The sequence below is a fragment of the Pangasianodon hypophthalmus genome, chromosome 7 (genome assembly GCF_027358585.1).
Source record: "Pangasianodon hypophthalmus isolate fPanHyp1 chromosome 7, fPanHyp1.pri, whole genome shotgun sequence".
Classification (NCBI taxonomy): Eukaryota; Metazoa; Chordata; class Actinopteri; order Siluriformes; family Pangasiidae; genus Pangasianodon; species Pangasianodon hypophthalmus.
The window spans coordinates 12351520-12373348 of NC_069716.1; the positions used below are offsets into that span (position 1 = coordinate 12351520).

General features: G+C 39.4%; 1 protein-coding gene across 6 annotated transcripts in view; it reads left to right on the top strand.

The window, feature by feature from the left end:
* The first annotated feature begins 9410 nt into the window (after positions 1-9410).
* The window catches only part of csnk1a1 (casein kinase 1, alpha 1), a 47111-nt gene continuing 34692 nt past the window's right edge, over positions 9411-21829 (top strand). For 2 of the 6 annotated variants that reach the window (XM_026940473.3, XM_026940475.3), the window contains exons 1-2: positions 9413-10151; positions 10481-10587. In XM_026940473.3, the coding sequence (XP_026796274.1) occupies positions 10029-10151; positions 10481-10587 (230 nt within the window). In that variant the 5' untranslated portion in view covers positions 9413-10028. Of the gene's footprint in view, positions 10152-10480; positions 10588-21829 lie in introns of all 6 variants that reach the window. The other 4 variants (XM_026940474.3, XM_026940476.3, XM_034306172.2 and 1 more) reach the window with 4 other exon arrangements.

Sequence of the window (21829 nt, forward strand, 5' to 3'; positions counted from 1 at the left end):
CATGGACAGCCTAAAGTTACATGAGATTACATGGATGGTACTACTTAGAAACCATCAAGATGGCTTTGGACTTTAATTGATATGAACAGTTTTGCTATTACGGCTTAGGACTTCAATTGCTTTGATAGGTTTAGGACTGCAATTCCCACGAACAGTTTTGCACTCAAGTCTCTGTCGGTGAACAGTTGCTAACTTCAATAAGATGGACTTCAATAAAATAAAATTTCAATAAAATAGTGTAAACTATAATGAACTTTCACACAATTGCACTTCATGAACATATAGTACACAGTTTAGAAGGGAATTCTATCTAATTCTAATCCCACTATCCAGATGAGGATGGGTTCCCTTTTGAGTCTGGTTCCTCTCAAGGTTTCTTCCTCATATAGTCTCAGGGAGTTTTTCCTTGCCACCGTCCTCTCTGGCTTGCTCATTAGGGATAAATTCACATATTTACAATTTATTATGGTTTAATATAATTTGAATCTATTTATTTCTGTAAAGCTGCTTTGTGATATTGATCATTGTTAAAAGCACTATACAAACAAAACTGAATTGAATTGAATTGAATTAATAATAATAATAATAATAAGAAGAAGAAGCAGAAGTAAATAATAATAATAATAATAATAATAATAATCTTAACAAAAACAATAGGGTAAACAATAGCACTTGGAATCCATGCATGGACTCCTAATAATTATAACAAGAAAATAACAAAAATATAGAGTTACAAGCACTTTGTTCTTCGACCCCTATATATAGCCACCGGTGGCAATCTGTGGTGTCCAAGTCTTCCTCACAAATACTGCCCCCAGTGGCCAGTTCATGCCAAGATACAGAGAACAATACGGAGACCATACATGAACATACTTACAAAGTATTATGAAGACAGCTCAAAGCCATTTGTTTAAAATGCCTGCTGAAAGGCAGACATGTTTTTGATGTAATTCAGTCTTCTTCTTCTTTCGTCTTTTCCCTTCAGGGGTTGCCACAGCAATTCATCACTCTCCACCTATCCCTATCTTCTACATCCTCAACACTTGCACCCACTAGCTTCATATCCTCATTTATTACAACATTCTCCTACCAATATACTCACTCTCCCTCCTCTGAACATGTCCAAACCATCTTAATCTGGCCTCCCTAACTTTGTCCCCCAAACATCCAACATGAGCTGTCCCTCTGATGTACTCGTTCCTAATCCTGTCCAACCTTGTCACTCCCAAAGAGAACCTCAACATCTTCAGATCTGCTACCTCTAGCTCTGACTCCTGTCTCTTCCTCAGTGACACTGTCTCTAAACCATACAGCATAGCCAGTCTCACCACTGTCTTGTACACCTTCCCCTTGAGTCTCGCTGATATTTTTCTATCACACAGAACTCCCGACACCTTTCTCCACCCATTCCAACCTGCCTGCACTAGCTTCTTTACCTCTTTGCCACACTCTCCATTACTCTGGACTGTTGACCCCAAGTACCTAAACTCCTGAACCTTCTTCACCTCTTCACCCTGTAATCTTACTGTTCCACTTCCCTCCCTTTCATTCACACACATGTACTCAGTCTTACTATGACTGACTTTCATTCCTCTTCTCTCCAGCGCAAACCTCCACCTCTCCAGGTTTGACCTCCTCTGACAACTGGTCCATCACCTTAGCAAACAGGAAGGGGCTCAGAGCCAATCCGTGATGCAGTCCCACCTCCACTTTGAACTCCTCTGTCTGACCTACAGCACACCTCACCACTGTCCTGCTCCTCTGATACATGTCCTGCACCACTCTGACATATTTCTCTGCTACTCCTGACTTCCTCATATAGTACCACAGCTCTTCTCTTGGCACCCTGTCATACGCCTTCTCCAAGTCTACAAACACACAGTGCAACTCCCTCTGACTATCCCTATACTTCTCCATCAAAATTCTCAGAGCAAAAATTGCATCTGTTGTGCTCTTTCTGGGCATGAAGCCATACTGCCTCTCACAAATTTCCACTAACTTCCTTAACCTTGCTTCCACTACTCTTTCCCATAGATTCATTGTATGGCTCATCAACTTTATCCCCCTATAGTTGCTGCAACTCTGCACGTCACCCTTATTCTTAAAAATCGGCACTAATACACTACTTCTCCATTCCTCAGGCATTTCTCACTCTCTAAAACCCTGTTAAACAAACTAGTTAAAAATTCCACTGCTGCCTCTCCTAGACACTTCCAGACCTCCACCAGGATGTCGTCAGGACCAACTGCCTTTCCACTTTTCATCCTCTTCAAAGCCTTCCTGACTATCTAATCTTATCTACTTTCTGTTCCACAGAGGTCACCCCTTCTACTCTTTTTTCCCTCTCATTTTCCTCATTCATCAGCTCTTCAAAGTACTCCTTCCATCTCCTCTGTACACTCTCCTCACTTGTGAGCACCCTTCCATCTCTATCCTTAATAATTCTAACTTGCTGCACATCCTTCCCATCTCGAGCCCTCTGCCTACCTAACCTGTATAAGTCCTTCTGTCCTACTCTAGTGTCTAACCTATTGTACAACTCGTCATATGCCTCCTGCTTGGCCTTAGACACCTCCCTCTTCACTCTGCGCTGTAGCTCCTTGTATTCCTGTTTATTCTTTTCAGTCCTGTCCATGTCCCACTTCTTCTTGGCTAATGTCTTCCTCTGGATACTATCCTGAACTCCCTCATTCCACCACCCAGTCTCCTTATCTTCTTTCCTCCTTCCAGATGACACACCCAGCACCTTTCTTCCTGTCACCCTGATCACTTCTGCTGTAGTTTCCCAGTCATCTGGCAGCACTACCTGACCACCCAGAGCCTGCCTTAACTTCTGTCTAAAGTCCTCACAACATTCCTCCTTTTTCAGCTTCCACCACTTGGTTTTCTTCCCTATCTCTATCTTTGACCCTTTCTTCTTACAGACCATCAAAGTCATCCTACACACCACCATCCTATCCTATGTCTGGCTACACTCTCTCCCACTACCACTTTACAGTCACTAATCTCTTTCAGTTTGCCTCTTCTACATAGGATGTAGTCTACCTGTGTGCTCCTACCTCCACTCTTGTAAGTCACTCTATGCCCCTCCCTCTTCTGAAAATAAGTGTTAACCACAGCCATGTCCATCCTCTTAGCAAAGTCCACTACCATCTGTCCTTCAAGGTTCCTTTCCTTAACTCCAAACTTGTCCATCACTTCCTCATCACCTGTGTTCCCCTCACCAACATGTCCATTAAAATCTGCTCCTATCACCACTCTCTCACCCGTGGGAATACTCTCTATCACCTCATCTAATTCACTCCAGAATCTCTCTTTCTCCTCTAACTCACAACCTACCTGTGGGGCATAACCACTAACAACATTCAACATCACCCCTTCAATCTCTAACTTCAGACTCATCACCCTGTCTGACACTCTCTTCACCTCCAGAACATTCCTCCCAAACTCCTCCTTCAAGACCACACCTACCCCATTTCTCTTACTATCCACACCATAATAAAACAGCTTGAACCCTGCTCCTATACTACGAGCCTTCCTACCCTTCCACCTGGTCTCCTGTACACAGAGTATGTCCACCTTCCTTCTCTCCATCATATCAGCCAGCTCTCTACCTTTCCCTGTCATAGTACCAACATTCAGAGTTCCTATTCTCAGTCCTACACTCTTACCTTTCCTCTTCTCTCCCTGTCTACGCACTCTCCTCCCTCCTCTACTTCTTCGAACAACAGTAGCCCAATTTCCACCGGCGTCCTGTAGGTCACCGGCCCCGATGGCGGTCGTTGTTAACCTGGGCCTCGACCAATCCGGTATGGAATTCAGAGTACCGACGGTTTAAATTTGGCAAAGTTTTACTCCGGATGCCCTTCCTGACGCAACCCTCTCTATTTATCCGGGCTTGGGACCGGCACAGACGTCACTGGACTGTGACCCCCATGGCTAGATTTTTTGATGTAATTCAGTGATGAATAAAAATCCAGTTACAGATTAAAAGATCCATGCAGCACATGAAATTTCAGCTCAGGTGGATTTTTGATTCCTGAAAAACAGCCCTGCAGTGGCCAATTTAGCATCATCATGAACATCCACTTACACATTAGCACATAGATGAAGCATACCAGATTTCAACTTAATCGGCCTTATGGTTCTTCATAAACAGTATGATCGTGTGTTCCAAATTGTGGAGATGACCCCAGAATCTTGTCCTGTATAGGCTTTTCAAATTTTCTGTGAAACTATGCAAACCGTCATGAGTTAGATCTGTTTGAGTACCCTAAGGCTCTGCCTCCTTAGAATTGACTGGCAGCCATATTGTTTAGAAATGTCAACATGTTTTTGACAATTATTGAGCCTCAAAATTCACTGAGTATTTTGATATCAAGAATGTGAAGATGTGAGGATGCCAAAAATCCTAGGACTAGTTCGCAAAAGTAGGTGTTGCATATTATGCACATTATCTCAAATTTGTGTGGACAGAGCCAAATGGTTAATTTGTTTGAGTTTGAGCAAACAGATTAACCTAAAAAAAGAGTTTTCACTGTGCACCTTTTTTTCAAGGGGATCTGCTTGTTTTTGTGTTGACAAACATGAATAGCGCCCACCATTGGCCAATTTGAGATGGAGATAGTATAAGATCCCTACTTGAACACCATTTAAGTTTTGTGACGATAGCTCAATGTTAATTCTGTTAAATGCCCGCTGAAAACTGATTGGCCAATGGTGGCCATGCTTTTTAAGTAATTAAGTCATTATCAATAATCTACTTACACTTTAGCACATAGATGCAGCAACTCCAAATCACAGCTCAATCGGACTTACAGTTCCTGAGAAACAGTGATCTGACCTTAGCTCTGTCCCCTATTGATGACCCTGTTCCAACCTTTGCAGATGACTCAAAATCTTGTCCTGTACCAGTCTTTCAAGTTTTGTGAGAATCCATGTAAGCAATCATGAGTAACAGCTGTTTGAGGAAATTAGGCTTCACATCCTTAAACTTGATTTACATGTGGGGGCCATATTGTTGACAAATCTCCCCATGTTTGTGAAAAAATCCTAGAACTTTCTCAGAAGTGAGAAAACTTAATAGGTTCTCTCAAGACCTCATTCTTGAGGTGTCTGGCAAGTTTGGTGCGAAAACGTCAAAGTGCTGCTGAGATATAGCCAAACTGCCTGTTTTGCATAATGGCAGAAATTTAGAAATGATGGATTGAAATTTTTTTTTGCATTGACATGACTCAATATCATGCAAGAAATCAGATTACACCAAAAACATTTTTTAGCACCCCCTCGTGCTCAAATGACATGAATATTTTTGCAGACTCAAAAATCTCATGTTGAGCCACCAAGCCTTGTCACAATAGGTGTCTATGCACCTTTGGTACTTGACCCCTAAATATAGCTGCAAAAAACTACTGACTACATAGAGCCACCATGGGGTCAAATGCCACCAATGCTATGTCCTCCCTCAGGACATCGTCCAAAACATAGTAGCTTTCAAATTCATTGTTGATACAATGAAGCACTGCGGACATATACCTCACATAATTTTTGCCAACTTTGGTGTCCATGCCTACCATATTATATTGCAGAATTCAAAAGCAGTGAGTTCAAAGCAGCAGTCTCCAAGGAAGCACATGACAAAGTAATTATGATTTTTAGATCAAGCAGTTGAGGAATTATAAGCAGTTTTATGTTTTTGTTATTATCACATAAATATTGTTCGGCTGCTTCAAGACAAGATGCTTAATTAAATTACCATGTATTGTTAGAACACTAAACTATTTCTGAGATATGGCCTCACATCCTAAGCCAGATTCAGTTGTGTTATTTGACTGACATTTACTGGTCAATTCTTGTAATATCTATGTAACATAATATCTAACGATTCACACAGAACTAATATATGATACACCATTAGACGTGCTGTTTATCAACATAGATAGTAACTGATTGAAACATTTGTAGTGCTTGTAAAAACTGTGATTATGCAATATTATAGGAGTTTTTCTTGTTACCTTAACTGCACAATTTTGATATGATCGGACTTCTGTTGACTTTTATTTCCTTTTATTAGAAACTATTCCTGGGGTTCAAGTGGGATATACAGCCTGAAGTGTAAATGTTTAGAAGAATTATTCTAAAAGCAATAGTTGTATAGCATAAACTAGATGGCTAAAGTTCATGAACAAACTTTGATTTTGGTTTGACAGAGCCTGCTAAAAGTTTTAAACAATATTACAGTGTTTTGTTGCCATTGATTTCAAACTGTAAAATGTGTAACAGTAAAGCATGTAAAGGTTAAAAGGCTAAATGTTTATAATATGTAAAGGGTAATATGTTAAAAACATTGGAACATTTAAAGGTTATAGTGTTAATATACCAAAATGCCGCCATGATATTGCTTGCTAGGGTGTTTCTACTTGGTTGTTATGAACAGTTAAGTATGTACAGGTCAAAAGGCTAAAGGCTATGTTAAAGTGTTAAAATATGAAAATGTTGCTAGTCTATTCAAGTTGGCTGCTAGGGTGTTGTTAGCTGGTTGCTATGCTAATTGGTTCCTAGGTTTTTACTGTCCTATTCAAGTTGGTTGCTAGGGTGCTGCTAGGTCATTGCTATGCTAATCATTTTGGTTGCTAGGGTCTTGCTAGGTGGTTGCTATGATATCCTAGCTGGTTTGTACAGTGTTGCGAGGTGGCTGTTATGGGGTCCCAGTTGGTTGCTATGATGTTTCTAGGAGATTTCAAGATGATCCCAGTTGTTTTCAAGGTTGTAGTTAGTTGGCTGCTAAGGAAACTCGGCTGATTGATAGGATATTGCTACGTAGCTTTTATGGGGTCCAAGGGGTTACCATTTTGTGTCTACTTGGTTTCAATATGATGCCAGTTGGTTGCAAGGTTGTAGCTAGTCACTTGCTAAATAAACTTAGCTGGTTGCTAGGGCATTGCTAGGTGGCTGTTATGAGGTTCAACTGGTTGATATGGTGTTTCTAGGAGGTTTCAATATGATCCCAGTTGGGTGCAAGGTTGTAGCTAGTTGGTTGCTAAGGAAACTCAGCTGGTTGCTAGGGTGGTGCCAGGTAGGTGTTATGGGGTCCCAGGTGGTTGCTAATAAGTAAAATGGTTTATTATTGTTGAAGAAAGAGTAAATTTAAATAATAAAAGTTTAAAAATGTACAGCAAACAAAAAAATACATAATGTACAGTGCTGTGAAAAGTATTTGCCCCCATCCTGATTTCTTCTGTTTTTGTGTATATCTCATACTAAATAGTTTTAGATCTTCAAACAAAATACAACATAAAACAAAGGCAACCTGATTAAACACAGAATACAGTTAAAAAAATTTTTTCATTGAAGCAAAAAAAGTTATCCAATTTTTGGCAAAATTCAGACGAGCCTTAATATTGTTCTGGGTTAGCAGTGGTTTTCGCCTCGCCACTCTCCCATGGATGCCATTGTTGCCCAGTGTTTTTCTGATAGTGGAGTCATGAACAGTGACCTTTACTGATGCAAGAGAGGCCTGTAGTTCTTTCGATGTTGTCCTTGGCTCTTTTGTGACTTTGTGGATGAGTCGTTGCTGTGCTCTTGGTGGAAATTTGGAAGGTCAGCCACTACTGGGAAGGTTCATTACTGTGCCAAGTTTTTCCATTTGGAGATAATGGCCCTCACTGTGGTTATTTGGAGTCCCAGAGGGTTTAAAATAGCTTTGTAACCCTTCCCAGATTGATGTATTTCAATCACCTTCTTCCTCATCATTTCTGGTATTTCTTTCAACTTTGGAATAGTGTGTTACTGGGGAACAGTAATGGTAAAAAAACAGTAACTGGCCAGCAGTAATCAGGCCTGGGTGCGTCTAGTCCAGCTGAACCCCATTATGAATGCAGTTTCATAGATTTGCGGAATTAGTAACTATGGGGGCAAACACATTTTCACACAGGCCCAGTTGGTGTTGAATAACTTTTTTGCTTCAATAAATAACATTAAAAACTGTATTTTGTGTTTACTCAGGTTGCCTTTGTTTTATGTTTAATTTTGTTCTAATTTCTGAAACAATTTATTATGAGATATACACAAAAACAGAAGAAATCAGGATGAGGCAAATATGTTTTCACAGCACTGTATGTTGATTATGAGTATGTTTGTGAATAAATCTTTTATGGACAGATGGACAGACTAAAAAGTGAAATAAAGTTAAAATTATTGCATTAAAATGATACATTTGTAGTTCTGTACAGGAGTATATGACAGGGTGAATTATGAAAGTGTAGTAGTAATTTGCAGGCATAGTGATATTTATACAGGTGAGTGAATAGACAGAGGATTATTTTTGAGGATAAATGCCTGTCTGTGTCAAGGTGCAGGCCTGCACAGCTGCACTGTGTGTGTGAGTAAGAGAGATTGGCCCTCTCTGACATTCTGGAACTCTTAACTGAAAACAATCAATTTGTATACTATTAATGGCTGCATACTACAAATTTATGGTTGCCGTGTGGCAACCGTAATTCCGATCCTTCCCAAAAGCACAAGCACACTATTCCAATATAGGCTCTATGATCCTGACGAATTTCGTGGCTCTACATCAAAAATTGCGACCCGTGAAACAGAAGAAATTTTTAGACAGAATAATAATAAGAGGAAGATTATTAAGAGAACACAATGTTAGCTCTTTCAAGTCAACATAATAATAATAATAAGAAGAAGAAGAATGAAATGTTGTCTCTTTCAAGCTAACATAAATAAAATTTGTTTCCTGTATTGTTCAATAAAGAAACAGTTCTCCCCATGTTCATGTGTGTTTCCTCTGTGTTCTGAGGTTTTCTCCCACTGTAAGTGGATTAGCTACACTAAATTGCCCGTGTGTGAATGCGTATGTGCATGGTGCCCTGAAATGGACTGGTCAGCCTTATTTTGGTCAGGGCTGCAGTGGACCCAGAGCCTATACTGGGAACAATGCATGCAATACAACAAGATGCCAGTGTATCCCTGGGTCAAACATTATTATTTACATGAATTTAATATTCTGCAGTTACATTCATGGTTTTTATATGGCACTATATTTGGTGAGGAACATATTCTGACTCGTTTATGCGTAATAATAGGACTTGACGTGGGACTCACTTGAAACTCGCAAATCAATTAGTTACCTTGTATGTTTTTTTGCGCATTTGAAAAATGGGACACTTGCTGTTCCGGAAATAACATGAAGGCACGCAAAATAACACAAAACTCCACGGGTGTACCAGTCCTTATGAGCTTCAAAAACGCTATATTTGCATTGAGAAAAATCAAAAAGTATTTGACAAGGCAGTATACTTTAATAATGAAAGTTTAAATGTGTGTTCCCCAGACGAAGCGTATAAGGCCACGTCCCCGTGTGCGTTCCCGAATTCATTGTATCCGTTTCCGTGACATCACACAACCTCTCCCCTGCCTGCAGCAGTGGGCTATCATTCTTTAGAAGAGAACCAGTTAATCAGCTTGAGACGAACGGCTGAACAAGATGGCGGAGTGAGTGGGTTGCGCTTTGGGAAAAAAGTAGCGACTACTTTTCTTTAATATTACAACAGATAAGTCTAATTCGTTTTTGTATCATTTTCACTGTGAGATAAGTTTAAACAAAGTATAAAATCGCCCCTCAATTTGAGGTGGTTTAGAGAACGCGTCGAACACAGGGCCGTACGAATATAGCCACCTTCCTATGTAAGAGGTTAGCTAGGTTGTTTTCGGCGTTTTAACAACGCTGTCGGAAAACCGGTCAATAAGCTACACGGATTTATAGGAATACAGTTCAGGACGAGCACCTATAGATGACCGTAATTATGAAATATTCTTCTTCGTGAGTGTCCAGGGACGATAGAGAGACGACAGGGTTTTAGTTTAACTAGCGAGCATTCTTCATCCGATCTGATTTGGGCACGAGAAAAGAACCGAAAGCTAGATAGCTACCAGCAGATTAAATAGACGCAGATATTCCATTATAAAACGCCGCCATTTTACAACGATTGAGTAGTTTCTAGGAAGCACAAAAAGTCATGGCTAGCAGCAGCGGTTCTAAAGCCGAATTTATAGTCGGGGGAAAATACAAGCTTGTCCGGAAAATTGGATCTGGATCATTTGGTGACATTTACTTGGCAATCAACATTACAAATGGAGAGGTAAGGTCAAAGTCCGTTGGTGAACAGTACTAACACTAATAATATTAATTCGAGATATCGTTTATGTAGAACTTGGACTCGAACTAGGCCCTTTTATCTCAGGTTTTTATCGTTGGAATCTTGATGTTTATGCTGACTCACTTTCATAACTTGATAGCTAGCGATTCATCTGTTTTTAATTTAACATTTGTAGCTAAATCTTCCTTTCATATCTCGAATGCTTGTCAACCACTTATGAACGTAACTGAATTTATTTTATATAATCTCTCTCCACTGAAGCATCCACCATACTATTAGAATTTATACTTCGGTATATATTTTGTATTTAGGAGGTCGCTGTAAAACTGGAGTCGCAGAAAGCCAGACACCCTCAGCTTCTGTATGAAAGCAAACTGTATAAAATTCTTCAAGGGGGAGTTGGAATTCCACACATCAGGTAAGATAAGTTTTAGTATAAAATAATGCGGCACATGTTCAAATGACAAACTCTACATCTGCGCCAGTTGCAAATGGCCGCTCCTCTTTTGTTGTGTTTGTTCAACATGTCCTCCCTCTCGGTTAGAAAATGGCGGCTGAAAGAGGTCGAAAGCAAGTTTCCGGATATAGTAATAGGGTTTGTCAGTCTCTGGTATCGTTTACCCTGAACGTAAACAATGTCCTCTGTGTTGCAACTGTGTGCACTTTCTGTACACTCATGAACATTTAAATACAGAACTATAAATGTCTGTGTCGCTCCCCCTGAGTAACTAGCTAACCCTTGCTTAATAATATTTTTGTAGGTAGCCCAGAGGTCTTGAAAAATATGTATTTGCTTTTGGAAATTAGTATGGGGAAAATATTTTACCTCAAAGAAGTCTCACACACTCCAGCCATAATGTTTGAGTTGGACTAATTATAGAAATTTTAGAGTAACTATGGTTTATTTCTGCATTTTGACCTCCAACTGACAGTCGCATTAGTGTAGAATGATTTGTTTTTAAATCTGGTATGTGTATTTCACAGAGTTTAAAAAAATAAAATAAAAATCACACAGCAAAAAACTTAAAGGATTTCTTAAAGTAAATTATGGCAGAATAATTGGAAAGAGCACTTACCAAAAACAGTTTTTGGCGAAGTTTCTTCAGTGGATAATTTTACTTCGATACTGTAGACTTGTACCTAAAACTTCTGCTGCAATCATAAAAGACCCTGATGCTTATCTTGAACATACCTTCAGCACACTCAGTACTTATTTTTATTTTATAGTATACAGATGTGGAAGAGTAATTGTTTCTAATCACGCTATCTAGTATTGCCCAGAAGAGGATAGTTTCCATTTTAAGCTTGGTTCCTCTCCAGGTTTCTTCTTCATATTGTCTCGGGGAGTTTTCTTTGCCACTGCCTTGTTAATAAGTGATCTGCAGGAAATCTGCATCTGAATTTCTGTAAAGCAAAATGAAATTGTAGGTTTTTGGTTTAAACTTCTTTCACTGATATGTTGCTTGCCTGTTTCCTCCATTACCAAAAGTGCCATTTGACTGCCAGTTGATAGTGTCACTAGTGTGAATTGGCCCATTCTTTATCCCCACCTTTTCATCTTTTAGTCTTATCACCTGTCTTATCTCCTCCTTTGTATACCCTGAAGCAAACACATAGGTGTTGAAAGCTTCAATTTCCATACTAAATACCCCTGCACTCAGTGAAAGCCATCATGTTTTATATCTCGTAGACCATTAACTAGCCAAGCATAGTTAATGATCGGTTGCTGATCATGTCCCTAACCTGAGATGGTTTGAGTAGAGAGAGCTTAAAATCCCATTGCCTAAAATATGAATGAGTTGGCTTGTAACGCTCCATTTGATGGCTATATTGCATAAGTCCCGACCAGCCAGTAAAAATAGCCGTGTTTAAAAGGTTGTGTTGTCATTTCTAATATATTTACCTCTTCCCATTTAAGTAGAAAATAACTGCCCTGGGAGCATTTTCAATATGGCCACTGGGTGGATAGGCTTTGCTATAAGGACTTTGCCTGAACTTGGTGCAGCTGTGTTGTATAGCTTTACTGTATTCTGGAAGTTGAAATCCACCGTTGGTGAAAAAAGCATCTCATCTTTTAACTTAATTTTAGGATTTTAGAGCCTAGCCAGATAAATATTATTTATGTTTGAGATTGATGATTCTTCTTCTATCAAACGGCATTGAAACTGTGCTGGCAGTGTCCCCTGTGATGTCAGAGTGGCACCCAACCACTGACCTATCATGACCTATCATGAAATAATCATGAGATTAATGTCTCACGGTAGACCTTTCCTTAAAGTCTTTCAGGACAGTCTGGCATTTATTAGGATGTACTCAAGTACTCATGGGTAGCAGCAATGACTACAACACGTGTGAATTAACTTGAAACAAATAAATAAATAATTGTAATTAAGCAAATTTATATGCCTGTCAAAGATTTATTTAGTTGGGGTCAGATCAGCTGATCAGAAAACAAGGATAATAGCAATGACTGTGTTATTCAGTCACAAAGCTACTCCTTGCTCCTTTTACATGCAGTTCTGTAAGACCTTTCATAGGTTTCAAAATTGGTAGACTGCTGCCTGAGGTCACAAGTAGACTTTTTCAAACGTAAAATGATATGCTAAACACATGGGTGAGCCACATTCCAGTTGTTAGTGAAATTGGGTTGAGGCCATGGTTTTTTTTTTTTTTTTTTTTTTTTTTTTTTTTTAGCTGAATATATTAATGCTGCAAGGATACTTTCTGGTTCATAATTCCCTATTATGATGGAATTACTTTCACATATGGAGGTAGGGTAATGTAATTTTTACCAGAGTACCTTGGGATTTTGTTTTGTGTTTACCAATCATGTCATTAATTTTTTACAGACTGCACAATCCTGCTTTTGGAAAGATTGTGGTCTTTTATCTGAGAGAACTTGTATAAATAAATGCCAGGTTTTGTGTGTGTGTATGTATGTGTATAACACCCATCTGATTGCATTATATTATGTGAGAAAAGAGATGCACTGCAGTGTAGAGATGCTCTAGGAAGCACCACTGACATTTTGAAGGACAAATCAGAGAAGTAATCCTTCAGGGGCTTTTAAGTAAGTATTTGAGTTCCTATCACCGGTAAAGCCTACATATGACCATGTAACCTACTAACGATGATGTGCAGATTGTGTGGCCATGCCTCCTACAGCAAGTGCTTATAATAAAGGCCAAAACAATCAGTTTGCATTAGGTTTGTGCAATATTTTTTTCCCCTGCTTGTCCAGAGCTTAAAAAGGGACAAGAAAATGACAAGTTTTCACCATTTCAGGTCAAGGAGCGTAGGGGAGGGTATTATATTAGCTGTCCATTTGGGAACTTTGGCAGCAGCAGTAGTGAAAACTCATCTGGATGGTGGATTTAACGGTACATTTTTGATATAATCCTTTTACAAATTAGCTGTCTAATGTCTGCATGGCGAACATTTTCACTGTTAATGCTGACTGGCAAGCTCTGTTAAAAGCTATCGTCATGATTGTCTTCATGATCTGCTTCTCAAATCCAAAAATAGACCTTATATTCAAATGTATTTTACTAATTTCGAAAATTTAGAAGACACGCGAAACAGATCTTTCCAGCTTGATTCCGGAATTCTCAATACTTTTGGTTCAGTACGGTGATGATGTTTTCCCTGGGTTTGAATTACATTACACATGCTAATCAAGAGTGTGGTTTTCGCCTACCTTGCAGATGGTCAGAGTAATCCAAAAGAACACCATGAATTTGGGAAAACATCTTGCTGAAAAACATCCTGTCCTTTACCAAGAGCTCAAAAGCTGACAGGTTAGGTAATTGTCCTGAATTAAGCTTTGCTATGATAAATGTTCAGTAGGATAGCCACTTTGCCTGTAAAATGCTAAAGTGTAGCATTTTTGAAAAAGTGCACATTGCTGTTACCAAACCTGTCAGTTAGTTCCATCTTCATTATAATATTGTGAAGTGACTCATTATCCTTATTCATACTTTTTAACAGGTTCTAAATGCAAATATTATTGCTTTTAGATAAATATTATTTTGAATTTTCCATGTAAATTTAACATGCATCCTTAAAGACTGATACTAGTCCATGGTCAGTAATATGACAGTAGGAAAAAAAAAAAAGTGCACAAACATAGAAATCATAAACATCACCTGAGCATGGAAAACACGGAGCTGCCCTCGGTATATTACTAGAAAATTGTAGAAATTACTAGTTTACAATATTTTGTGTATTGCATCTACTGTTTATTTTCTCTTTTTGTTCATTGGTCCAAATCTCCAGAGCACATTGCATTTCTGAAGTTCTTGGCTCTGTGCTTTGCCTCTGTTTGTATCTTGTGGCTGAGTTTAGCAGCTCAGCTCTGCAGAAGTAGAGTAAAGGGGCGTTCACACATGCAGTGACTTGCAGCGGCCATTCATTTGAATGCTAGGTGCCCCACCCACTGATAAATGTTACTGTGGCAGCCAGTAGTAGGAACGCCTCCTGGCAACTTCACAGTAAAGCGACTGGCAACTTGCAGAGATGTATGTGTAACTGTATGTGTGGACATACAGTAATAAGTGTGAAATAGGCCGGTGGTTTGTGTATGTGTTTGTGTGGCCCAAAGTTTGTGGACACCTGACGCACTTGTATGTGGGCTTTCCCTAAACTGTTGCTACAAAGTTGGAAGCAGAGAATTGTATAGGATTTCCCTTCACTGGAACTAAGGTGCCCTTCACTGGAACAGTGCCCCTCTACACAAAGCGAGGTCTGTTAAGACAATTTTATATATGTACATACACACGGATCAGCCATAACATTAAAACTACTGACAGGTGACGTGAATAACATTCTGAATGACTTTGATAAGGGCTATTTGTGAATGCTAGATGAGTGGGTCAGAGCATCTCCAAAACCGCAGGTCTTGTGGGGTGTTCCTGGTATGCAGTGGTTAGCACCTACCAAAAGTGATCTGAGGAAGAACAACTGGTGAACCAGTCACAGGGTCATGGGTGCCCAAGGCTCATTGATGCATGTTGGGAGTGACTGCTAGCTCATCTGGTCTGATTCCACAGAAGAGCTATTATAGCCCAAATTGCTGAAAAAAGTTAATGCTGGCTATGATAGAAAGGTGTCACACCACACAGCGCGTTGCAGCTTGCTGCATATGGGGCTGCGCAGCCACAGACTGCTCAGAGTGCCCATGCTGACCCATGTCCCCCGGTGAAAGTGCCTACAATGGGCACGAAGAAAGGACATCAGCCATGATCTCAAAGAAGCAATTGTTGCTGTTCATCAATCTGGGAAGGGTTATGAGGTCATCTTCAAAAAATTTTAAATTTACCATTCTACAGTGAGAAAGATTGTTTACAAATGGAGAGCCTTCAGTCCAGAGAACAAATGGAGAGCAATTCAGTCCAACAAATTCAGTCCAAGGTCAGACTGTTTAATGCTCCTCAGGCCCCTGTAAGCACATTTGAATGTTTATGTTCATGACAGCACAATCAGAAAAAGACTGAACAAGTATGGAAGGCTAAGAAAAAGCCCTTCTGCAAAAAGAATTTGGAAGCACAACTTAGGTTTGCAAAATTACATCTGAATAAACTACAAAAGTTCTAGAACTAGAAAAAACTTTCTAGAAAAAGTTCTTTAGACTGACGAGACCAAGGTGGGGATGTTTGGTCATCATGCACAGTGCCATGTTTGGAGAAAACCAAACAGCATATGGCCAAAAACACTCCATAGTAACTGTCAGGAATGGTGGAGGAGGTGTGAAGGGATGGTTTGGGCTTGTTTTGCAGCTTCAGGACCTGGGGAAACTTGAAGTCACTGAGACAGTGATGAACTCCACTTTATACCAGAATATTCTTGAGGTGAATGTGAGGCCAGCTGTCCAGCAGCTTAAGTTGGGCTGAAATTGGGTCGTGCAACAGGACAAATATTCCAAGTACACCAGCAAATCGACACCTGAATGGATAAAGAAGACAGAAATCAAGGTATTGGAATGGCCAAGTCAAAGTCCAGAGCTCATCCCCATTGAGATGCTGTGATGGGATCTTAAGAGAGCTGTGCATAAACGAATGCCCTCAAACATCAATGACCTGGAGCAATGTTCTTTAGAAGAGTTGATAAAAATTTTTTCAAAATGATGAGACTGATAAACTACTACAGAAAATGTAGTTATTGTTCTTAAAGCTGGTTCTACATGTTACTGAATTATAGGGTGTACTTATATTTTCCCGCTTGGTTACGAATGTTGATTCACTTTTTGGTAAAAAAAAAAAAAAAAAATGAATACATATTGAAATCTTTTGTTTTTTGTTACCTGAGGTTATTCGTTTGTTTAGAAGTTGGGGACGACCACACAATTGTTACTGAAGCCCTAATGAATAAAAACATAGAATTGAAGGAGGGTGTACTTTGTTTTTCCCATGACTGTATGTGTGCATATATATATATATATATATATATATATATATATATATATGTGTGTGTGTGTGTGTATATATTTTATATATATAAAATATACACACACACACGTGTGTGTGTAACATGTAACAGCTGTGTAAAATCAAACACAAACAATGGCAGTAGAGCAGTAGAGTGGCTCAGTGATTTTAAATGTCACTGTTATAGGATGCCACCTTTGACTTAAGTCAGTTTGTGAAATTTCTGCTCTGGTCAATTGTAAGTGCTATGATTGTGAACTGGAAACATCTAGGAGCAACAACATTTCAGTTCAGTTTTATTTATATAGCACTTGTGACAATGGACATTTTCTCAAAGCAGCTTTACAGATATCCAGATATAGATTTAGATTTGGCCGATTGTCGCAGTTAATTCAAATTCATGTTTTAATGCCATTTTTAAAATGTTTTAATCGAGATGTATATGGTTGTTTATATAATATGCATATTTAAAATGTTTTAGTTAAAACATTTATAAATGCTATTTAAAAGTTTAAACCAATAACAAGGATATCCCAAGACAAACAGGCAGCACTTTGCCAAAGACTGAGCTCGTAGCAAAGAAAAGTTCAAATGTCTCTTCGGAGGTCGAGAATTGTTGAGAGGGATACCCCAAGTTGACTTCTCAGTAGTGGTGACATTTCATCTCATGAAGGTAATTGTTCCCATTTACTCTGTTGAGAAAGAAGGGTTCACGAAGTTTTGCAAAAATAGTAACAGCGCCATCTACAGCAAATAGTGCAGTGTTATTTTTTTAAATTTAAATATCCTTTCTCTAAATATTCTTTATTTAAAAGAACTACTGTTTACACTATTTGCTGTAGATGGTGCTTACTATTTTTGCACATCTACTATTTTCCAAAGTCCATTCCAATAATTACAAATCTTTGAAAAATTATGCAGTATATTTATAATCGTGTTATGTAATAGCAAAAAAATTGAGATTTTTAAAATTTGCAATATTGCCCAGCCCTACCCTGAGATGATATGAGGAAAAAACCTTGAGAGGAACCAGATTTAAAATCGAACCCATCATCTTCTGGGTGACACCAGACAGTGAGAATATAAATCATTACTCAAAACTAAAGAGTCAACCAGTGGTAAGCGTGTTGGGAAGATCTTCAGTATAAGCCCCAGGGTCATTTTTTGATTTCAGTAGAGTTTTAGCTTTAAGTCTGTAATATCCAGGTGAAGTCCAGCAGCTTAGCCACAAATCGTTAGACCATGCAAACTCACAGAATGGGGCCACAGTGCTGCATAGTGCATAAAAATCACCTGTCCTCATGCATCACTCACTACTGCCTCTGGAAGCAACATCAGCAGAAGAGCTGTACATGTGGAGGTTCATGAGATAACTTTCCATGGCTGAACAGCTGTATATAAGCCTAAGATCCCTATGTACAATGCCAAGCGTCAGCTGGAGTGGTGTAAAGCACACCGCCACAGGACCCAGGAGCAGTGGAAACGTGTTCTCTGGAGTGATGAATCACCCTTCACTATTTGGCAGTCTGACGGACAAACCTGGGTTGGGCAGATGCCAGGAGAATGCTACCAACCTGATTGCAGAGTGCCAACATTAAAGTTTGGTGGAGGAGGGATACAGCTGTGGCTGTTTTTCAGGGGTTGGACTAGGCCCATTAGTTCCAGTGAAGGGTACTGTTAATGCTACAGTTTACAAAGACATTTCAGACAATTTTTAAATAATTAGGCTTTACTGGTCAAATACAGGTATTTGACCGGTAAAAAAAAAAAAATGCATGTCTGTCAAATTCAGATCCTGCAGGCCACAGTGTCCAGTAAAAATATTCACTTAAAGGACAGAAATTTCAAAGTCAATAAAGTACATAAAATTTTTAAAGTAAGGAAAGAAATCTTTTCTACATCTCGTTTTGTTCAATAATACTTCTCTCTTTGAATGAATATATATGATACGCTGAAGCAAAAAAATTGATGTTGAAATGTAACCGTTTAAGTGCTCTGCCACTTGTGGTTGTATCTTTACCTGCTGCTAGCCTTTGTTCATATAGTCACTGTTTTCTAACAAATCACAGCTACAGTTTTTTTTAAACAGGACCAGAATTAAAATTGGATTCATGTTGTTTGCTAAATGGTTCCCAATTCTCTTTAACATCCATTTTTATCCGAGTAAATTATGATGATGATAATGCCGCTGGTCACATCTGGTCACGGGGATTTGTTTGAGGGACGGGCTTTCTGGTTGCTCTTATAGATGGAAGTTTCTCCTGACATGCACAGAAAATTCAGATATATTATTCAGTTACAGAATTAAAAAATTCCTGTCGGTCACATACAGTCTCTTCAAGTCTGGAATAAAAAAATTTCCTCTTACCTAGTTAAATACTACTTTATGCGGTTCCAAAATTCAAATTTCCTCTTTCTTGCAGAACTCAAGGCTGCAGATATTGAGCAAATAGTCACTTTACAATCACGTGGTTAAACAGACAATGGCAAAACAGTTGACTCTTAAAAGTTTCTTCCTAAAAGTAGACGATTCTGATCACCCTGATCGAGACATCGAGGAACATGATCACGGATAGTTAATAATTTTCGTTAGTGGAAAGTTTTCTCAGCTGCTTGTTGTGTTCATAGGCTTGTTGACTATTTTATTTGTTTGTTTAAATGTTGACTGTGGCACCTGTCTCATGCACTACCAACTGAGCTAGCCTCTTCAGGGTCGTGGATTTGAGCCCCATGTCGGGCACCAAACCCAGCCACTGCCAATCCCAAGCCTGGATAAAATGGGAGGGTTGCATCAGGAAGGGCATACGGCGTAAAACCTGAGCCAAATCAAATAGGCGGAGCATAAACCGGATCCACTGTGGCGTCCCCTACTGGGAGTACCCGAAAGAACAACATCATAATGTAAATGTTGACTGTATGCAAGAGATGTTAATTAAACATTAATTTTACTTGATGGTGCCCAAAACTCCAGTGTTTTTAAATAATTAACATATGACCAGAATTGTAGTCATTTGTTAGCTAAATTCCTGGACACTGTGACGAGCACCAAAAATTCCTAGCAGAAACTGATGCAATCCCTTCCACAAGTATTGGGTACAATATATTTCTGTCCCACAATACATACAGAATTAGAAAAGAAATGCCAACATAAATTTTGCTATTATTATTTTCTAGTTCCAACAGAAATGACAACAGTGCTTGTTGAAGAGAAGACTGGCACAAGTAATTTTCTTAGTAGACTAAAGTAATAAAAGAATACTACAAGAAAGTGCAAGATCCAATGAACAAACTACATGATGAACAAACTACATGTTGCTTATGAATGTTTGGCAAACGTTATTATGGTTCATAATAAAGTAAACAAAAATATTTGTAGACTATAAGTAGACACCTCAGAATTCAATAAAATGATGATTACAACACTAAAAACAAAACCTCAGGGTCCACACACTCTAATGAAACGTTGGTCTCCATGTTCTCTGTTGCTTTGTGCTGCAGAAATGCCTTATCAAATATTTGAATATTAGGGGAAAAACAAGCTTAATATAATGGATCATGCTTCCCTCAGTCACTCTCACAGGCCTCCACTAGTGTGGCTCTCGTACAGAGAACACTCATTCAGTCTGGAATATGAGGATTTTCATCTCCCATTCTTTGCTAATGTAGTGGGCAATAACAGTTAAGTAGCTCTCTCTGGCCCTGGATGTCCATGAATTAGTTGTTAGGAAAAGAGAACTTTTCATTTACAATCTGATCTTGTGTTTCGTGATAAAGTTTGGCTGTTACCTTTTGGCTGATTTTATAACGTGGCTTGAGCGCTCCTAGCAAACTGCAGTGTCTAAGGTTCTCTATAACTGAGTAGGGCTGCAAAAAATCGGAAGCTATAAAAATCCCTGTGGAGCGAGGTAATTGTTTTGCTCATTCTGAATGTGGGGAGAAGCAGTTACTGTGACTCATGTTCTCTCTTCGCTTCAGTAACTGTAACTTTTGGGTGATGTCTTCACAAATAGGTTGGTATCTTTGTGGTATTAGCGCCTGTATTGATAGTCGCAGTGAGCAGTATTGGCACACTGTCACTGTTCGAGCCACCACGCTTTGTCCATCATTGTTGTACTGTACTGGGAAACCAAAGTGCTCTCAAACAGTAGATGAATGCGAAGATGTTTTTGATTGTTCCAGCTCAGGCTTGCTCTCTCCGCTTGTGTGTGTGTGTGTGTGTGTGTGTGTGTATATATATATATAAATACATATGATTTCATAATAATAAATAATATTGGGTAGGTCCCCCTTGTGCTGCCAATACAGCTCTGACCCATCGAGGCACGGACTCCAGACAGCTCTGACCCATCCAGTCACGTTGACTGTGGTATCCATCACCAAGACTTTAGCAGCAGATCCTTTAAATCCTGTAAGTTGCGAGGTGGGGCCTCCATGGTTCTGACTTATTTGTCCAGTACATCCCACAGATGCTCGATTGGATTGAGATCTGAGGAATTTGGAGGCCAAGTCAACCCCTTGAACTCTTCGTCATGTTCCTCAAATCATTCCTGAACAATTTTTGCAGTGTGGCAGAGGCCACTGCCATTAGGGAATACTATTGCGTAAAGCGGTTTACAACAATGTTTAGGTAGGTGATTGGGCTATGGCTACGCCGCCCCATACACAGCAAGCTGCGATGCACTGTGTGTTCTGACGCTTATCATAGTTATCATAGCTTTTTCACCAGTTTGTGCTTCAGTAGCTCTTCTGTCGGATCGGACCAGGCGGGCTAGCCTTTGCTCCCCGTGAGCATCAGTGAGCCTTGTGTGCCAATAACCCTGTTGCAGGTTCACCAGATGTCCTTCCTTGGACCACTTTTGGTAGGTACTAACCACTGCATACCGGGAGCACCCCACAAGACCTGCCCTTTTGGAGCTGCTGTGACCCAATCGTCTAGCCATCACAATCTGGCCCTTGTCACAGTTGCTCAGATCCTTATGCTTGCCCATTTTTCCTGCTTCCAACACATCACCTTTGAGAACTGACTGTTCACTTACTGCCTAATATCCCACCCCTTGATGGGTGCCATTGTAACAAGATAATCAATGTTATTCACTTCACCTGTCAGTGGTTTTAATGTTATGGCTGATCTGTGTGTGCATGCACACACCAAGCCCTTTATTAGCCCTTTGTTCTCAAAACAGCTTCAAGTCTTCAGGATATGAATTCCACAAAATGTTGGAAACATTCCTTTGAGAT